The sequence below is a fragment of the Anabrus simplex genome, chromosome 7 (assembly GCF_040414725.1).
Source record: "Anabrus simplex isolate iqAnaSimp1 chromosome 7, ASM4041472v1, whole genome shotgun sequence".
NCBI classification, from domain to species: domain Eukaryota; kingdom Metazoa; phylum Arthropoda; class Insecta; order Orthoptera; family Tettigoniidae; genus Anabrus; species Anabrus simplex.
Window position 1 is genome coordinate 231,015,153 of NC_090271.1, and position 20,016 is coordinate 231,035,168.

Sequence of the window (20,016 nt, forward strand, 5' to 3'; positions counted from 1 at the left end):
GCCGAGTTTTGGAAGAGATTTACTCTCAAGGAAAGCTACCTAGCCATGATTACTGAGGCAGCTGTGTGTGAGTCTGAGCTTTTTTTAAGGAACCATTCATAATCAAAAACATAAAAAAGTACAATACTCTGTCTTATGAGGGTCAGTTTCCTAAATAAAGGCGTATATAATACATGCATAGCAGCTATACAGAGGACAGGAGGAGGATTTACAAGACAGTAAGGAGTCATATTTCACTGATCAGTTGGTATATCTACAATTATCATCCATTTCTTTATTCTAACACATGTAATTAAATTAATGAATCTTTTATTTATAAAACCACCATTCTCTATTTCAACTGTGAAGCTGAAGTGGCACTTCAAATACATCTTATCGTACAATCTCACTGCTGAAACACGCACACACACAAAAAAAAAGAATTAAGTACACTTCCTGTTTTGTAACGAGTATCTCACTCTTACATCAGGATTACATCGTGTCTTTGAATAGCGCAGACAAATATTAACAGATGGTACACTGCTTGCTGAGGAAGGATTTCACTTCAAAAGGGGTTTGACTATTTCTTTCTCTTGAACAACTATACACTCTCAATAGGTACGGACATAATTTGTTGTTGCTATTCTATTGATTTTGTGAAACTGGCATGTTTCTATGTTCTTAGACCACAAAACCATGCCCCTGCAAATAAGACAACAGAATTACTGTTTAACAGCAAAAGTTGTAAGCCTGGTATTTAATTCCTATCCTTCATCCTCACTCTTAACTTTTTTGTTGAAAAATGTACAGTGAATATATATTAGCTTTTTGAAATATTATGTCTGAAACCCCAAAATACCTTCCTACATGTAACATTGCACCATACTGTGTACAGAATATTATAATAAAATTCATCAACACAAAAGTGTTCGTAATATGTTAGTATGAAAATATGTACAGTAACATATTTTACATGAAATGATAAGATCCATACAGTTTATAGCATTCTTGATGTGTCCCTGATAAATTTCCATTTTCATTCTTTGTCTGAGCATGTAAAGAAGTTACATTTAAAACTATTTTGATAAAGTTTACTAACTTTACTAAACTTTGAATACTGGGCACTTGAGTGACTGTTAGCAATATAACAACCAGGCACCATTTTCATAAAGCACTTCTTACCCGGCACTCAGCGTTACTCAAAGAAAGATACTGGAGAAAGTTAAGAGTTTGTTTTGCCAATTGTACAGTGAACCTAAATGATGCAAATAATACAAAAATTAAATTACTGTCTAAAAATATTTACAGTTTGCTTTATGAATACATAGTTATTTAGATTCACAGCACAACAAAAGGAACAAAAGAAAATAAATGTAATGCTCGAGAAATCTGAAATAAAACAATGTTGCTTATTTGTAGATGAATAACTGTCTCTGACATACAACATCAGTACTGACTTAGTTGAGGAAAACAGAACTAAAAGCTAAGTTTTGTGCCTCTATGCTAGTGGATCATCAAGTCCCTGAAGTGAGGCACGACTTGCTTCACTTACTCACTGGCAGGTACTATGAACACCAGTTGTTAATCAATCAAGACTTCCAGATGGACTGAGCCTTCTCGTTCACTCTTCATCTTGCTATAACGGATATTCTTGGCCCATGCTCTGCATTCAATATTTATCAGCACATTCACTGCATGAAAGAAAGGAAGTATTAAAAGTAACTAGAACAAAACTAATAAGAAAAATGTCTTCAGACTAAATACAGTACACTTAATTATTACAGTACTGAAAAAAAAAAAAAATTAATAATCTTGATAATAGAGAGTGGGAAACGGAGACATTATTAGAGATGTGTTTTTTGCCCTTTTCTGCACGCATGCCTGAAATTTTTGATAATGATAATAATAATAATAATAATAATAATAATAATAATAATAATAATAATAATAATAATAATAATAATAATAATAATAATAATAATAATAATAATAATAATAATAATAATAATAATAATAATAATAATAACAACAACAACAACAACAACAACAACAATAATAATAATAATAATAATAATAATAATAATAATAATAATACCCATAAATGCATTTGATAACACTGTATGAATCTGAGCCTTTAATATTACCATAGGTGTAGGACAAAGGCAAAACGGATATCCAACGGCCTTTGAAGAACAGTATTCATTTTAATAGGGGCGGTGGCAGTGTCTTTAGAACAAGTCTGCTTTTTATACAGTATATAGGGTGAGTTACAGTGGTATATGCTGGGATCAAGACATGGGCTGCCACTAGGCGTAGGTTACCCCTTTACGATGGTTGGTTTAGTGAATGTCAAGCCTTCAGCGTTTTGAGCTGCAGCCAATATCCAATGGAGAAACCTGTTGTGTTGTCAAGGCTGTTTAACAAGCTACTGCCCTGGCCTCTGCTGCTGCCAATACTCAACACCTGATCAGTAGATATGGTAGCCTAAGTCCGGCTTTGTGGCTTGTCTTTGGTCCAATGGCCCCGGTTCAATGTTCATAATCAACTCCCTCATACTGTCAATTCCCCTGGCTTGGGGACTGGGTGTTTATGATGTATTCGTCATTCATTTTAACCTCATTAGGTCACCACCAAGCCTATAGAGATGCCATGCACCATTATTATTATTTATTATTATTAATAATAATAAATAAAATTTTGAATTTTACAGCGGTCGTACCCATCGTTCATTGGTTAATTAGCTTCTTCGGGAGATCAGTGATAGTGTCCATTCTAAGATCACCGGTTTCATTCCAGCCAACAAAAGAGAACCCTGAAGCTGAAAGATTGCATTTTATATTTAGCAGATCTACCTATAAAAAGAAAACTATATTGCTCCTATAGAACCAGCCCTGCAGTGTCTTTCTACAACGATGTAGAAGTAAACAGGAGTGAAATTCCAGCACTCTGTTATCTATATAATTATGTCAAAAGTATGAGGTGAGGAAGTATATATGATGAGTAATGCATGGTTGATAGTTAGCAGTGGCGATCTGACGGATAGAAGCCTAGCACACGTATCCCCCACCGGTCCCCGCACCTATCCAATACATGGTGTCAAACTGCGTGCGGTGAGTCGAGGGGAGAGGGACGAGAGTCTGGGCTGCAATATCAGTCTCCGATGCCGTGCTCTCAGAAATATGTGCGACATTTTTTTTTCATTGCTTTCAAGTTTTTTAAATGGAACAATGGGTCAGATGCCTACAATATAATGTGCTTTAGATTTCCACCATTCACATTTGAGGTTTGGGCTTTACCGATAGCCTGGGTAGCCCTCAGTATATGCCACTGGTGAGTCACCTGAAATGTACACTACAAATAACTCATGGACCATTAAGTATTGGAAAGGAACAATCAAGTGGCAAATCAAAGATATCAAAAATCTATGTTCATCTTCAGTAATGTTACTAACCTAAAGTACTTTTCCAGAGTTTCAATGTCTGCCGAGATGACAGCTTATTTTTAATTGGAAGTATGTTGTTTTTTTACACCTAATTATAGATATGAGTACTTCAAACTCAGCAATTTGATTTTTTTCAAAATCCGGCAAGTACTTCTCAAGAAAACAGAATGTCTTTAAACGCGCTTCTTTCGATAGCCACAGATGTATATACTATGGTAATCCACCAACAAATCGTCTTTCCTCCAACTTCTTTCACAGATTGTCACTGTACACGAGTTATTTATATAACTTGCGTGAAAAGTTGACCTTCTTTGCCGAGTTTTATGTGTAAGGCCTTGAGCTTAAATTACACGAGAGTGAAAAAGTTCATGCTGCACAAGATACACATGTAATTTTATGTAATACTGTAATAAAATGTTCACTTATATGGAAAGAAACATGTTTAAAAAAGAACCAAGGTTATGTATAACAAATTAGAATTATTGGGATTTTGTTTGTTTACATTCTTACAGCAAATATGTACTCTTTGGTATTGTGATCATAATTGTGTGTCTTTTAAGCACATGGAGAAGGTTGTACAGTAGACCATGAACTGTCCAGGGGAACACATTACATACATATATATGTTTAAAGACATTCTGTTTTCTTGAGAAGTACTTGCCGGATTTTGAAAGGGAAAAAATCAAAATACTGAGTTTGCAATACCCATATCTATAATGCTAGGTGTATAAAACAACAATTTGTGTTCAATTTGTCAAATGTAACTTGTTTTACGTCGCACTGACACGGATAGGTCTTATGGCGACGATGGGTTAGGAAAGGCCTAGGAGTGGGAAGGAAGCGGCCATGGCCTTAATTAAGGTACAGCCCACTGGGAAACCACAGGAAACCATATTCAGGGCTCCGAGAGTGGGGTTCGAACGCACTATCTCCCGAATGCAAGCTTACAGCAGCGTGCCCCTAACCGCATGACCAACTTGCCGGGTACTAATTCATTAGGCCATGACATGTGTGGTAAAATAACTTCATTTCATGGTGTCCAGAAAAGGCCTACTTTTCAAATACAAAACTGTTTGTTGTGGTAGCAGATAAAATCCTTTTTACACTGGTACTTTTAAAAACGATGTGATTACCTCTACTTCCAGGATTCCGTGAAATGTCTCTGGATGGGGTGCAGGAGGGTTATCATATAAATAAAAAACTTGATTCAGAGAGAGGGAGAAAGAGCAAAACAACAATGATCACCATCTGAGCAAAGAAATACAGTAATGAATATGATTAAAATATGACCAAGAATGTGAATCTCTTTTTGTAGTACAGTACTCTTAATTCTTACTAGGGCAGATGACCTTACTTAAGGACTCTGCACAGTATCATAATTCCTGTGGTATGCATGGAAAAGGCACTCAAGAGATTGGTTCTGAAATTAAATATACTTACATTTTGGATTCGTTAGCTGAACGGCAACAAGGGGACTGAGGTAGCCTTTCTTGTTGGTGAAAGGATAATAATATGATGCAAAGCCTCTGCTTTTAGGAAAATAATCCAGTGGTCCAATGTTTTCCTTATCTGCTGGATTTTCTCCATGACATGACACCCAAATATTATTTCGCTGCAATCAGATAACATGTAAACAATGTACTATAATAACTTACAGCAAGTCAAACAAGAACTTACATAAAACACAAAAAGACCATCTTAGTTTGGTACATGATCTAGACTGCACAATAGTTCAATAGGCTAAGTCTTCATAGCAACACTTGAGTTGACTCAAATAAAATGTCATCATATAAACACAAATTAAAGTGGTCCTGATGAACAAACTGGTTGCTATATATCACTGAATAGAAGCGGGCTTTATCTTAAATGTACAATGGAAAAAATGACTCAATTAACATCTCCTTTTCCTTTTAGGTTTGCTCATATAATTTAAACAGTTTTTACTAAATAATATTGTCTGTGCCATGTACCTATATAAAGAACTTAAGCAAACTCATCCACAATCAACACACTGGATTTTGCTTTCCATATTTGATACATAGATTGATGCATGACCTTCCAAAAGGCCTGGGGCAAGTCTTTCTAGTTGATTCCCATGGGAGACCTGCACATTGGGTGTGTGGTGCTGGTGGTGGTGACGACAACGAGATAGGGAGAGGATGAAACCCAGTGTCGGCACAGAGCCTACTCCTGTCGAGTAACACTAAGGGATCTGCTCACGGCTTAACTTCCACAGTGTCATCCCCTGTGGGTTCGGGAGGTAGATTAACACCCACAATATCCCCTACCTGTTGTAAGAAGAAACTAAAAGGGGCCCCAGGGGCTCTTAACTTGAAAGCATGGGTTGGCAACCATGGGGCCCTTACCCGAGTCCTGGTACTGTTTCCAGTTCTACTTGTGCCAGGCTCTTCACTTTCATCCTATCTGACCTCCCTTGGTGAACTCTTGTTCTTTTCCAACCCCAACGGTATTAGGTATCAAGGTCCACGGAGTCTTTTATTTTCACACTCTTGGTGACCCTTGTCTTTCATTGGCCAATACCTTCATTTTTCGAAGAGTCAGATTCCTTCCATCTTTTTCCTCTCTAAAAACCAAACTCCACGGCACTTAATGCCCTTGAAAGGGCTTTGGCCTGCCCAGCGACCGCTGCTCAGCCCGAAGGCCTACAGATTACGAGGGGCCGTGTGGTCAGCATGACGCATCCTCTCGGCCGTTATTCTGGGCTTTTAAGACCGGGACCGCCATCTCACCATCAGATAGCTCCTCAATTCTAGTCATGTAGGCTGAGTGGACCTCGAACCAGACCTCAGGTCGAGAGAAAATTGCCTGACCTGATCGGGAATCGAACCCGGGGCCTACGGGCAAGAGGCAGGCATGCTACCCCTACAGCATGAGGCTGGCTTTTTTCCCTCTGATTAGTGTTAACAGAGGATGGTTGCCCAGTTGTACTTTCTCTTAAAACAATAATCAGCAGGCGAGTTGGCTGTGCGGTTAGGCTCGCACAGCTGTGAGCTTGCAACCGAAAGATAGTGGGTTCAAATCCCACTGTCGGCAGCCCCGAAGATGGTTTTCCATGGTTTTCCATTTTTACACCAGGCAAATGCTGGGGCTGGGCCCTAATTACGGCCACGGCCGCTTCCTTCCCACTCCTAGGCATTTCCTATCCCATCGTCGCTATAAGACCTATATGCGTTGGTGCGATGTAAAGCAAAGAAGTGCAAAGCAACAATAATCACCACCACCACCACCACCACTTTGAGTGTCAGCTGTTATATGTCCACCAATACTCTTTGTATACATTCATGGCTGCATTTGTTTAGTTATGGTATTTTAGTTATGTAAAGTGACAGTACTGTAAAGAAAGACATTCCAACACTCTTTTATGTGTCATAATGTCTCTATCAAATGGGAAGCTGTTTCTGTTGTGGTCCTTTCCTGAAGTAAAAATATTTTGGCCTGGTGCAAGTGACATTTAACACAGCAAAATTTCCTGCAGAGCGCAATTCATTGACTAGATGAGGTAATGTGGTGAAATAGCAGCTGTTTGGTTGGAAAGTTCTGAGTAATCTTTCGAGCACTACACATTTCCCATTTAACACAAATTATAAAGAACATACTGTATATCAGTTTTACATCAGTTTGAAATTGTTTGGAAAGGGCAACATGAGATGAAGTATATCCAGTGAAAAATGATGATAATACATGTAACTAAAAATTATCTACTATAGGAATTTTTTTTTTGCTAGGGGCTTTACGTCGCACCGACACAGATAGGTCTTATGGCGACGATGGGATAGGAAAGGCCTAGGAGTTGGAAGGAAGCGGCCGTGGCCTTAATTAAGGTACAGCCCCAGCATTCGCCTGGTGTGAAAATGGGAAACCACGGAAAACCATCTTCAGGGCTGGCGATAGTGGGATTCGAACCTACTATCTCCTGGATGCAAGCTCACAGCCGCGCGCCTCTACGCACACGGCCACTATAGGAAATAAACTCAACTCTAATGTTAAAGAGGTACATAATAATAGCTCAAGAATGAGAATATAAAAGGACAAAGCGTGAAACATAATTAATCAATGTACACAGTGGCTAACAACCAAGTATGTGGACGCTGCCCTGGTACACGCTGGAGTACCTGTACATTCCCTGAGAGTGAGACTCGTAATGATGAGTGCACAAGTTGCAGCATCACATATCACATGGTTGTAGCAATTTCCCTTCTAAAATTCAAGTTGTCAGTTAAACTACATCCATCAGGCTAAACAGTTGTAAAATATAGCCATAATATAAGAGTGTGTGTTGTCCATAGAGCTAGGGATTACTGGGCTGGTCACAATTAAGTTCAACTCGTCTCTGCAGCAGAACATTAATCCAACCCAAAGTGGAATAACATCTGGGTTTTACCAAATCATACACTCGAACAACGTTAACTTATATGAAGAAAATTAATAAATGACAGATTAACACGTTGAGTGCCAGCCCGAATTTCATAGGATTGCCGTCTAGTGCCGTGAGCTAATAACATCGAGTTACTCCCTGGTGCCAAAACGTTCACAGGCTTAACCAAGCAAATGATCGCTGAAATAATGATGTATTTATGATATATTAGGTCAAATATTGCGACCCCATATGGGGTCGTATTGGTCATTACGAATTGTACACGTACACGCGCCCCCATATTTGGTCGCACTTATACAGTAGTTACTGTCCTGACGCTCGGTCATACTTACCTCTTCCTTTGAAGGGATGCGTTATATGCTGTTGATTATGAGAGATGTGTTAGCTTGTTCATACTGGAGGCGTAAAAAAGTACGATCCCCGGTTTTAGGTCAGGAAATATTTGTAAATGACGATCTTCCGATTTTAGGTTAGGAAATTTTCGTATAAAATGTTGTTATATAAAGTAGTGAAAATCATGTAAATTTGGTTAATTAGGATTAACAGAACAGTATTATAAGAAGAATTAGTAGTTACGGAATATTGAATAAGAATATAATTTTATTTGTATAACATTTAATTTGAGTAAGAGAACCTAGCAGCGATAATTGTGCAACATGGGAAACCAGTGACTATATCGTTGAAGATGGTCGTAATTGTTGCAACAGCTGGCTTGGAAACCCGGAATAAAGTGGGGATGTGTATGCTGAAGACTATAATTCATCAATATGGATGAATGTGCGAGATCGCTATTTGCTCTGTACTGGGTTCAAAATCACTGCAACTATATACTTTGTTTACATCATTGTCCGACTTGTTCGATATACCGTCCAGACTATCTGTACTAAGTACTTTACCCCTCGATTTACTCGTCACGACTTAAAAAACAAAAGGAAACTCAGAGCACTGCACACTTACATAAACATTCCGTGCGCAGATAGACAATAATTTTGTCACCCTACAAAGCACTCTTGATGTACCCATATGGGGTCACGCCAAAACATAAATTGAGGAATAGAAGGTGGACTATCCACGTACTTAAATAGACGACCAGCAGATGGCAGGAAGAGAAGTTATACAGCTTCGAATCACATACTTACTGGGCACCCAAATGGGTTCGCACAGTTCTCGATTTAGAACGAATGTACGACCCCATATGGGGACGTGAAGTTAAAAAACTTGACTACTCTCATGTACCCATATGGGGTCGCTTGGCACTCAACGTGTTAACCCTTGTAAACTTACACCCTATGTCATATAACTGCCTGTGTTATTGAGCACATGTGCAATACAGCAGTGTGCAGGCCATGTAGTGATAATACTGAATAACATAATTTTAATACTATACTACTATACAGAATATAGAGAACATCAAGACTTTCATATTTTGCTGCTGAAAGCCATCTTCTGGACCTAGGAGACTCTCACAAAGTTGTTGTCTAGATTGGAGTATAAAGCTAGAAACAGGATATTTATTCACAACTGGTGCTTAAAGGTGCAACCATCAGCATAAACGCAAGCTTTATATTATCAAAACCAAGAGAGTGGCTGCGCAGTTTGTTTCATGTAGCTCTTGCATTCAGAAGACTGTAGATTCAAACTCCACTATCGGCAGCCCTGAAGATGATTTACAATTCGTTTCCCATTTTCACACCAGGCAAATGCTGGGGCTATGCCTTAATTAAGGCCACGACTGCTTCCTTCCCACTCCTAGCCCTTTCCTATCCCACAGTCGCTATAAGATCTATTTGTGTTGGTGTGACGTAAAGCAAATTGTGTACCTTGTCAAAGCATTGATTTTTATGCATATTTGAAGATTCCCTACAAGTCGTAAACTGTTTCAGCAACAAAAGCAATTCTTCCAAAGAGATCTCCTTATGAATCACTGCTGTCTCTTAGGCGGAGTGCACACTTATAGGACAAGGGACACGACAGAAAGGACATGTTCCAAGTGGATGTAGCACGTGTAATCAAGAGGAAGCCCACACACTTATCGGTCAAGGGCACAGACCGTCCCGTGTGTCAGCGGACATGTCCCGTCGAGGTATCGCCTGTTGCATTTTGTAGGACGTGTCCCATCAGTTCGCATGAGAGTTTAGTGTAGTGAGTTAAATATGTGCAGCTCAGCAGAGGCAACTACCATAAGTTTTATAGCGGAAGTTGAGAAGCATGAAGTGCTGTATAATTACAGATTAAAGGATTATGCAATTATGTGATAATATCTGGCGAGAAATAGGAGAAGTATTCAGCATGAACGGTAAGTAGGCTACCAACATTTATTTACAGTGCTAAAATACATCTAGTGAATACTTTAACTTACAAATACAAGATACTGTACTCAGAATAACAAACTCCCTTGTTATAGTTGTTGTGATAAACGAACACATTCTCCTCGCAGTATCATTATCCCAAATTAAAATAGGACCAATACTAATGGGAAAACATGATAGACTGAAGTTGTTATTTTTTCTTGTAAGTTTCTAATTTAATTAGGTAGCTAAATGAATGTTCAATGCTTCTTGCCATGGAAGTGAATTTTCTGGCTTCATGAAATATGTTTTTTATTGTTGTTTTTTTTTTTTGTTTCTTTTCTTTACGTCGCACCGACACAGATATGACTTATGGCGACAATGGGAGAGGAAAGGCCTAGGAATTGGAAGGAAGCAGTCTTGGCCTTAATTAAGGTACAGCCCTGGCATTTGCCTGGTATGAAAATGGGAAACCACGGAAAACCATCTTCAGGGCTGCGGACAGTGGGGCTCGAACCGACTATCTCCCGATTACTGGATACTGGCCACACTTAAGCGACTGCAGCTATCGAGCTCGGTCATGAAATATGTACACAGTTGATCTCGTATTTCTTGAGCTCCTGTTGTAGGACAAATATTACAATGGCCAAGTCGGGAATGATGATCTTGATTTATGCATCGATTTTCACCTTCTTCTGACACAGATGGATTGGTGAAATGTTCTTCTTTCAATATGATGAAATTGTGTAAAATGCATACAGCTTTAATGCAGCTATCAACTTTGGGGACTTTAAAAAAAAAAAAAGCCTAAATTTTGACACTAGCATGCCAAAAGCACATTTGACACTTCACTTGCTCTACTGAGTCTATTATTAAACATTCTCTTTTCATTGTCCAAGATCCTAACTGGATAGAGTCGCATGAAGTTAGTTTTGAGTGGGAATGCTTCATCGCCCACCAGATAATGACATACAAATGACGCATCATTTTGGAGCCCAGAAGATGGTGGCAACTTCAATTTACCATCCATCAGAAGTCTGCCTATGTTTGAATTACGAAAGACAGATCCATAACTATTTCTTCCAAACTCTCTGACGTCTATAACACTGAGAGCTAGAAGTACAACCGAAAAATATCCTTTGTAATTTATGTAGGAGGAACCTGACATGGCCGGTTTCTTAATTCTGAAATGTTTCCCATCAATACTGGCAACACAATGTGGCATATTCCACAATTCATAGAAACTAGTTGCTGTTTGTAACCAATTATCTGGTGTAAGCATGAAACCTTCTAGGGCGTCCCAAATGGCAACAAACGTTTCAAATACAATTTTGCCTATTGCTGTTTCCTCTCGTTTGAACTGGAAGGTAAGTGATTTAAAACTGCCTCCGTTTCCAAGAAACCTGAAAAAGAAACAAACTAACCAATAAATAATAATAATAATAATAATAATAATAATAATAATAATAATAATAATAATAATAATAATAATAATAATAATAATAATAATTCTGATGGAGACTATTTTTCTTATAGCTCGTGAAGCTAAGGGAAAATGGAAGAACATTCGGCATGCATTCTTACGACATTTAAGGCAACTGCCGACAAGTGGTTCTGAAGGTGGAAAAAGAAAAGCCTACTATCTTGCCGAGTATTTTCAATTTCTGGAGTCATACACAAGATCCAGGGGGTAAGTGTTGTTGAGTATAAACAGCCCACATTCTGTAAATAACTCAAGTGTTGACTGACTTTACATTTTGCATAGACTACGGAATTTTCAAGTAAATCAAATAAATCTGTGATTCTAGGCAATCAGGAAATATGAGTAACTGCCAGGAGGAGGAGGGTGTAACACAGGAGCATCCGGATCCAAGTGGACGTTCGGGAGAATGTAGTTACAATACTACTATCGAAGAAGGCGGATCATCTAGCAGCAGAAAGGAGTCGGTGATTTTAGGTAATACCGAAAATAAAAAAATGAAAGGTAAATATTCAACATCAGAAGAAATAGCAAGTGAAAAAGCCTTTGCTGACTATTTTAACAAAAAGAGGGCTAAACTCCAGGCAGACGATTCGAATCCCGACTTGCTGTTTTTAAAATCACTTTTACCAATGGTAAAAGACCTTAATACTGCAAATAAATTGTTGTTCAGAAGTTCAGTTTTAAATTCACTGAGTGAAATATGGAATTTACAGACATCTCAAAATGTGATAATAGTATCACCGAATGAAGATGATGGAACTTCTTCTCAACCTGAACAACCGTGCATTGTGTGGAATAATATGAATAAGTGATCGGAAATATGGTTTGCCTAAAAATTTACTATTTACCAGTATCCTATTCATTTCCACTTTACCGCAAGCAGCAACATACTACACCTACTTATGCTGAACAAACGTGTATATATCTTTTTAATGTATTCATGCACAACCAAAATCAATTGGTGTTAACCTTACCTGAGTGTTATCAATAATCTTTCAGCTGGTAGAATAGGATCCCTGAATTTGGTATATTTTTTCTCAATTAGTGGTTTTACCAAATGCAGTAACTCTTGAAACATCTCCCAGTTCATTCTATAAAATGTATGAAATTGTGAAGGATCTTCATTAAGTTTCTTAGCCAACACAAAAGCACCATTTTCATGGCAGTCCACATTGTATGGGTTGACCCAAAAATCTCCCTTTTCTTCTCGTCACCCGTTTTCTTCGTAATTTCCGAAGCAACAACAAACCTTCCACATCACTAGAGGACATCTTAACTAATGACCCACAGATGTGCATGTACGTGGCCCATGGGACACGGGACAGGACAAGTTACTTCAGTCGTGTCCCCTGCCCCATGTCGCATGCCATAGAAATGTGCGCTCTGGCTTACGTGAACTTCTTGATATATCCCCAAAGCAAGAAATTGAGTGTAAAATATCAGGCAATCTCATCGCCAGCAGTCTGTTCACTCTGGCCTATCCACTGATTCCCAAACCCAGCTGTCAGATGATCCCCCACCACAGTGGAGTTCTTTAAAAAGTAGTTGATGCTTGAATGAAGTGGTGATCATCCCTTACTTCACCACTACAGCAAATATTAGCCAAAGAGAACAGATCCAGACAAACAACTCTGTACACATCTCCTTGCATCATTGGTTGCTGTCATCAGCGAACATATGTTCCTATTTAAAATATACTGGTCTTGATTTTCTTTATCTTCTGTGTAAATATGGTGATACCATATATGTACTGATTTTGTAATGCTTATCGTTTAACTAGGTTGAATGTAGAGGACTCAAATACGAAGAAATACCTAACACTCAACACAACATTTGGCTCTTCTTCAACCATCCATGATATATGATGTATCTATAACTGTGCAAATGTTATTGTAAAAGATGATGCTGAAATGGCAAACATGGTTCAATTCAAGTATTCTTAAATGGCCCAATGGCTTGGGGACTGGGTATTTCTTCTGTTGGCAGCATCCCAGCACCCCTGTCGGAAGGTCTGGACTGCACCAGGCTAGCAAAACCCACACAAATATGTATTATTACCAATGGATGAACAGGAATGATATTATTAGCATTCAGCACTTCTAAACTGCTTGAGAACCAAACTGCAATAGGCTAATGTAAGCAACATATAAGTTTGTGAAAATAATTCAGGCATAAGTTCTTATGGCCTAAATCCAGGACAAAAGTGCTTTACCCCGGAATTTTGTATCAGGACTAAATACTCCCACTAACATGGAATCATTAACACGTTGAGTGCCCAGCGACCCCATTTGGGTATGTGAGAGTAGTCAAGTTTTTGAACTTCACGTCTCCATATGGGGTCGTAAGTTCATTCCAAATCGAGAACTGTGCGAACCCATTTGGGTGCGCAGTAAGTGTGTGTTGCGAAGCTGTATAAAGTCTCTTCCTGCCATCTGTTGACCGTCTACTTAAGTACGTGCATAATTCACCTTTCATTCGTCAATTCCTGTTGTTGCGTGACCCCATATGGGTGCATCAGGAGTGCTTTGTAGGGTGACAAAGTCACTGTCTATCTCGCACACGGATTGTTTATGTAAGTGTGCAATGCTGTGAGTTTCCTTTCCCTTTAAGTCACTATGAGTAAAACAATCAGTAAAAGACTTAGTGCAGGTAATTTGGACGATATATTGAACAAGTCGGACAATGATTATGTAGACGAAGTACCGGTATATAGTTACAGAGATTTTGAACCCAGTACAGAACAAATAGCGATCTCGCACATTCATCCATATTGTTGAATTACAATCTTCAGAATACACTTCCCCACTGTACTCCGGGTTTCCAAGACACCTGTTGCAACACTTTTGACCAACTTCAACCATCTTCAACGATATAGTCATTGGCTTCCCATGTTGCACAATCATCACTGCTAGGTTCTGTTACCCAAATTAAACGTTATACAAACACAATTACATATATTTAGTATTCCCTAACTACAAATTCTTCTGATAATAATATTCTCTTACATCCTAATTTACCAAATTCACACAATTTTCACTACTTTATATAACATTTTATACAAAAATTTCCTAACCTAAAATCGGAAGATCGTCATTTACAAACATTTCCTGACCTAAAATCTGGGGTCGTTATTTTGTGCGGGTCCAGTATAAACAAGCTAACACATCTCTCATAATGAACGGTATATAACGTGTCCCTGAAATATTTTACCTAATATACATAATAAGTTAACCTAATATATTATAAATATATCCTCATTTCAGTGATCACTTGCTTGGTTAAGCCTTGAATATTTTGGCACCAGGGAGTAACTCAATGTCATTAGCTCACGGCACTAGACGGCAATCCTATGAATTTCAGTCTAGCATTCTACGTGTTAAAGATGTGACCTAAATTTGGTTTCGGATGAATTTTTTAAAATGTTCGTAATGTAAAACTTCCTTCATCATAGTTTTCAAAATATATTTTCAAAAACAAAGACTTACTGATGAGCTATTACCCGACTTCTTCTTTTACAGTTACAAAATATTTTCAAAACAAACTTACTGCTGTGCCATTCAGGGAAGAAATATGCTGTTTCAAGTCATCAGGCATGTCTTCAGGAAGTTCACTAGGATCGTTGTAAATCTCTGGTTGCCAGCCGAATATCTGAAAAGTAAATCAAAATACAGGAATGAGAACGGTAAAAAAATTCAGCAAGAAATACTGTACTTCAGAAGTTGAATAAAGGGCAATCTAAAAATATAAACAGAAGTTTTAATAAACGTTACTTCTTCACATTTACAACAGGCTTTAATTAGGACACTCCTAATGTACAGTAAGTTGATAATTTACAAAGCAAAGCAAAACAAAGTCACCTCCGTACAGGCCATGAAGGCCCTTGGAGGAGTGGAAGGTAAAGGCTTCCACCATTGTTAACCTCGGCACGTGATGGGGTAGAGTGGTTAGCCCTATGCCTGGCCGCCTTTGCCCCCAGGAATTAACCTGGTACTCATTTTTGGTGTAGGCTGAGTGAACCTCAGGGCCATATGCACCTCCGGAAGTGGAAATCTTGTTTCTTAAAATTTTTTACGACTTCCTGATGGGGATTCGAACCCACGTCCTTCCGGGTGAACCGAGCACACCTTTACTGCCTCGGCCAGGTAGCCCCTTGATAATTTACAGTATTTTAAATTTAGTTATGTTTAGAACATAATTTTCCCTCTTCTCTGGATTTCTGCTGCCCAATAAGTTTGATGGACTATAATATGGTATACCAATCTTTTACAGACATATTTTATATGACCCTTTTAGTTGTCAATCAACATTTTATGTAAGCTTTGTCTTTCTGACAGCCTCCAAACAGGGAAAGCAGAAATAAATGCATTTCTCTCTCTACAAAGCTATGTCAAGGTCATAATGTACCATCTGGACACTTGTTCGTATACATTAACTAGAGCCTAGATGTGGGTGGAGGTGGAATAATACATACACAGTATCTCCTGCCTGTTGTAAGAGGTGGCTAAAGAACCTTTAGGGGCTGAAAGCATAGTTGTCGATCACGGGGACCATAGCTGAGTCTGGCAATGGCATTAAGTTTGTGAGGCCTAGGATGTCTTTCATTTTCATTTTCTTGATACCTCCATTCTTCAAAGATTCCAACTTCTTCCATTTTACCTCTGTGTTAGGAGAGGATGGGTACTCAGTTGTCTTCCTCTTAAAACCATCACCACCACTACCAAATATAAGGACTGGAGTTAAAGGCTCAGACACCCACCCATGACCAACACAATTCGCTAGTGAAAGCTAGGCGCAGTGTTTGGTAATGTAAAGAGTGTTGCCACTGGTCCGTGACGACTGGAGATCCAATGATTGGGAGCACTATTACCATGCAGTATTTAAAGTTAAAAATTTCATTGTTCTGTATTGAAGAATATTACAGTTAAAACTGAAATAATTGATAAAGAGATTCAACCTATTCAATACAAAAGAATAAGAAATGTAGTGAACTACATTCCCATTTAATAATAAGTAGAAATGGTACCGGTTTCGACCCTAGTCCAGGTCATCATCAGCCAATTAAAACATGAAAAACAATGCATAGGAAAAGGAAATAAAAGATCAAGTACACTCCGGATCAGTAGAAGAGGCGATATAAAAATGAACGGGGGTAGACACTGTAAAAATCAGAAGAAGTAAAATGCAAGTCACTCAAAAAAAAAAAACAGTGCGCAATTCTCTGAGCGGCAGTATGGCACACGCAGCGCTAGGCAAAGTCCCACAATGTTTATGAATAGCAGAGAACGGTTAAATGAGCCAGTTTTTAAACACTGTCAGGCACAAAAGTCACATCACAATCGAACACATATGAAGATCCATAATCGTGCAGGAGTTGAAGACGAGTAGATCCATTGAAGCAACTTGCCAGCTCCCGGTGATCAGCACGACACATTCAACATTAGGCACTGTGGTTTCAAACGCCAAAGGAAAATGGAGAATTGAATTGTATTATATTTATCTATATACTTACTTTCCCGCAACCGAGGAAAATTACTGGATCTTCAAGCTATTCTCCATTTTACTTTGGCGTTTGAAACCACAGTGCCTAATGTTGAATGTGTCGTGCTGATCACCGGGAGCTGGCAAGTTGCTTCAATGGATCTACTCGTCTTCAACTCCTGCAAGATTATGGATCTTCATACGTGTTCAATTGTGATGTGACTTTTGTGCCTGACAGTGTTTAAAAACTGGCTCATTTAACCGTTCTCCGCTATTCGTAAACATTGTGGGACTCTGCCTAGCGCTACATGTGCCATGCTGCCGCTCAGAGAATTGCGCACTGTTTTCTTTTGAGTGACTTGCATTTTACTTCTTCTGAGTTTTACAGTGTCTACCCCCGTTCATTTTTATATCGCCTCTTCTACTGATCCGGAGTGTACTTGATCTTTTATTTCCTTTTCCTATGCATTGTTTTTCATGTTTTAATTGGCTGATGATGACCTGGACTAGGGTCGAAACCGGTACCATTTCTACTTATTATTAAATGGGAATGTAATTCACTACAATTATTATTCTTTTGTATTGAATAGGTTAAATCGCTTTATCAGTTATTTCAATTTTAACTGTAATACCATGCAGTAGTCAGATTTGAATGCGGTAATACCAAGTAAATGATACATATCAATCTGAAGAGTGCCCAGAGTAAAATCTGGTGGAGGTGGGGTGACACTGGAGGACTTTGCCCTTTTGTAATACTACACAACACATCCAAGGTGGAAAGATACAAAGATATTTTGACCAGTTGCATGTTGTCTCATCTTCAGCATGATAATGCTACCTGTCACAAAGTGGGGTTTGTTTGTAAGTAGTCTGAAGACAAAATTCCAGAGATAGAATGGCCACCCCAAAACTCCGACCTCAATCATTTCAAATACCCCTGGGATGAACTAGAACACCAATTTCGGTCTAGACCCCAACGACCCACATAACTAACTACCCTTGCTACAGCGCTGCAGGAAGAATGGTTTGCCATTTGCCTGCAGATGTTCTGACACCTAGCAAACAGTCCACGCTCTACAGAATTTGAAGTGTAATAAAGGCCAAGAGTGAACCCACTGTGTATTGATGTCCACTACTGCACAGTATATCTGAGGAACAATTTAGAGGACAGTTTCAAGGTGTCCAAATACTTTTAATTAAATCCTGTAAATTTCCAGTATGAAATACTGTTGCAGTAAGAAGGACAGAAAGAAAGAAAGAAAGAAATCAATTATCTGCATTCAGGGCTGTCACCAGGTGGCAGATTCCCTATCAGTTGTTTACCTAGTCCTTTCTTAAATTGGAAATTTACCAAACACTTCCTTTGATAAATTATTCCAATCCCTAACTCCTCTTCTTATAAATGAGTTTAATACCCCAATTTGTCCTTTTGAATTTCAACTTTATCTTCATATTACAATCTTTTCTACATTTGAAAGCTCCACTGAAGCTTCTTCATCTACTAACGTCGCTCCACACCATGCACTGTCATGGTGGTGGTGCATATGCCAAGTTTTCACCAAGAGGAAAAGTCCTCTCAATTTTAATTACAGTGTTGATAGGGTGAAAGTACATCATGGGGATCACTTTAAGTACCTAGGTGTTGTTATAAGGCATTATTTTCAGTGGGATAAACACATTAACAAGATTGTAAATAAAGGTTACAGATCTCTTTGTGTGATTATGAAGATATTTAGGGATTGTAGTAAGGATGTAAAGGAGAGGGTGTTCAAATCTCTGGTAAGACCCCAATTATTAGAGTATGGTTTCAATGTATGGGACCCTTATCAGTATTACTTGATTCGAGAACTGGAAAAGATCCAAAGGAAAGCAGCACAATTTTCTTCTGGGGGATTTCCGAAAAAAGATCACTATTACAAAAATGTTGCAAACCTTGGGCTAAAATGTTCCAAGCTATCAGCAGAGAGATGGTGTGGAATGACATTAGTAGATGAAACTTGAATGGAGTTTTTGAGAAGTAGGAAAGATCAGGCGAAGCTATAAAGAAGGGTACTCATGGTTTAGTAACACGAGCGACTGCTAGGTGGCGCACGCCAGTTCACTGTCGCACTAGTAGCGCTGAGAGGGAGCGCCGACAGGAACGACAATGCTGCCAACTGTTGGTTTGATATGGCTGTATATTTTTTCTTGCCATGCGGACAGTATGCGCCGCGGCGATAGAAAAGAGCCTCTCGAAGGGAGTATGGCCCCAAAGGGGCCACTGTTCCCATGACAAAGATTGGCCTGTATGTGCAAAGATAGGTTACAAATACTAAACTACCTTTTTTCTTGCTGTGAGTACAGTATGCACCGCGGCAATAAAAAAGAGCCTCTCGAAGGGAGTGAGGCAATGGTTGGTAACAAATTCTTGGCCTCATCCTAGGTGTCAGTGACGTCATCCTCTTCGTTACGTGAACCAATCACCATTATAAGCAATGGAGTATGACGTCTAAAACAGTATTTCTGGTTATAAAAGTAAATGTACTTCTAGGGGCGGGCGGGTTGGTCCCTAGCAAGCGTACTGAACACATCTCTCTTCCTCGATCATTATAAGGTAAACTTAGAAGCATTTCAAGTAAACATTCTATGTAATAATCCTTGAGTTCCCTTCTCTATACTTTTACCAAAGATCATAATATGAAGATAAAATCAGAATTCAAGAGGTCAAACTGGGGCAAGTATTTGTTTATAGAAAGAGGAATTAGCGATTGGCAACCAATTTCTGATTTCTTTGAAATCATTTTAGGAAAGACTAGGTGAACAAACTGCTAGGGAATCTGCCATCTGGGCGACAGCCCTAAATGCAGTTGATTGATTGATTGATTGATTGATTGATTGATTGATTGATTGATTGATTGATTGATTGATTGATTGATTGATTGATTGATTGATTGATTGATTGATTGATTGA

The 20,016-nt window shown here is 38.7% G+C and overlaps 1 protein-coding gene across 1 annotated transcript in view; it reads right to left on the minus strand.

Annotated features, from left to right (window-relative positions):
- Positions 1 to 254: 254 nt before the first annotated feature.
- The window catches only part of LOC136877501 (sodium/potassium-transporting ATPase subunit beta-2), a 165,513-nt gene continuing 145,751 nt past the window's right edge, over positions 255 to 20,016 (minus strand). Inside the window, exons 5-7 of the mRNA XM_067151607.2 lie at positions 15,135 to 15,236; positions 4,862 to 5,033; positions 255 to 1,670 (exon numbers count right to left, since the gene is read on the minus strand). Of these exons, the coding sequence (XP_067007708.1) occupies positions 1,561 to 1,670; positions 4,862 to 5,033; positions 15,135 to 15,236 (384 nt within the window). The 3' untranslated portion in view covers positions 255 to 1,560. The remainder of the gene's footprint in view (positions 1,671 to 4,861; positions 5,034 to 15,134; positions 15,237 to 20,016) is intronic.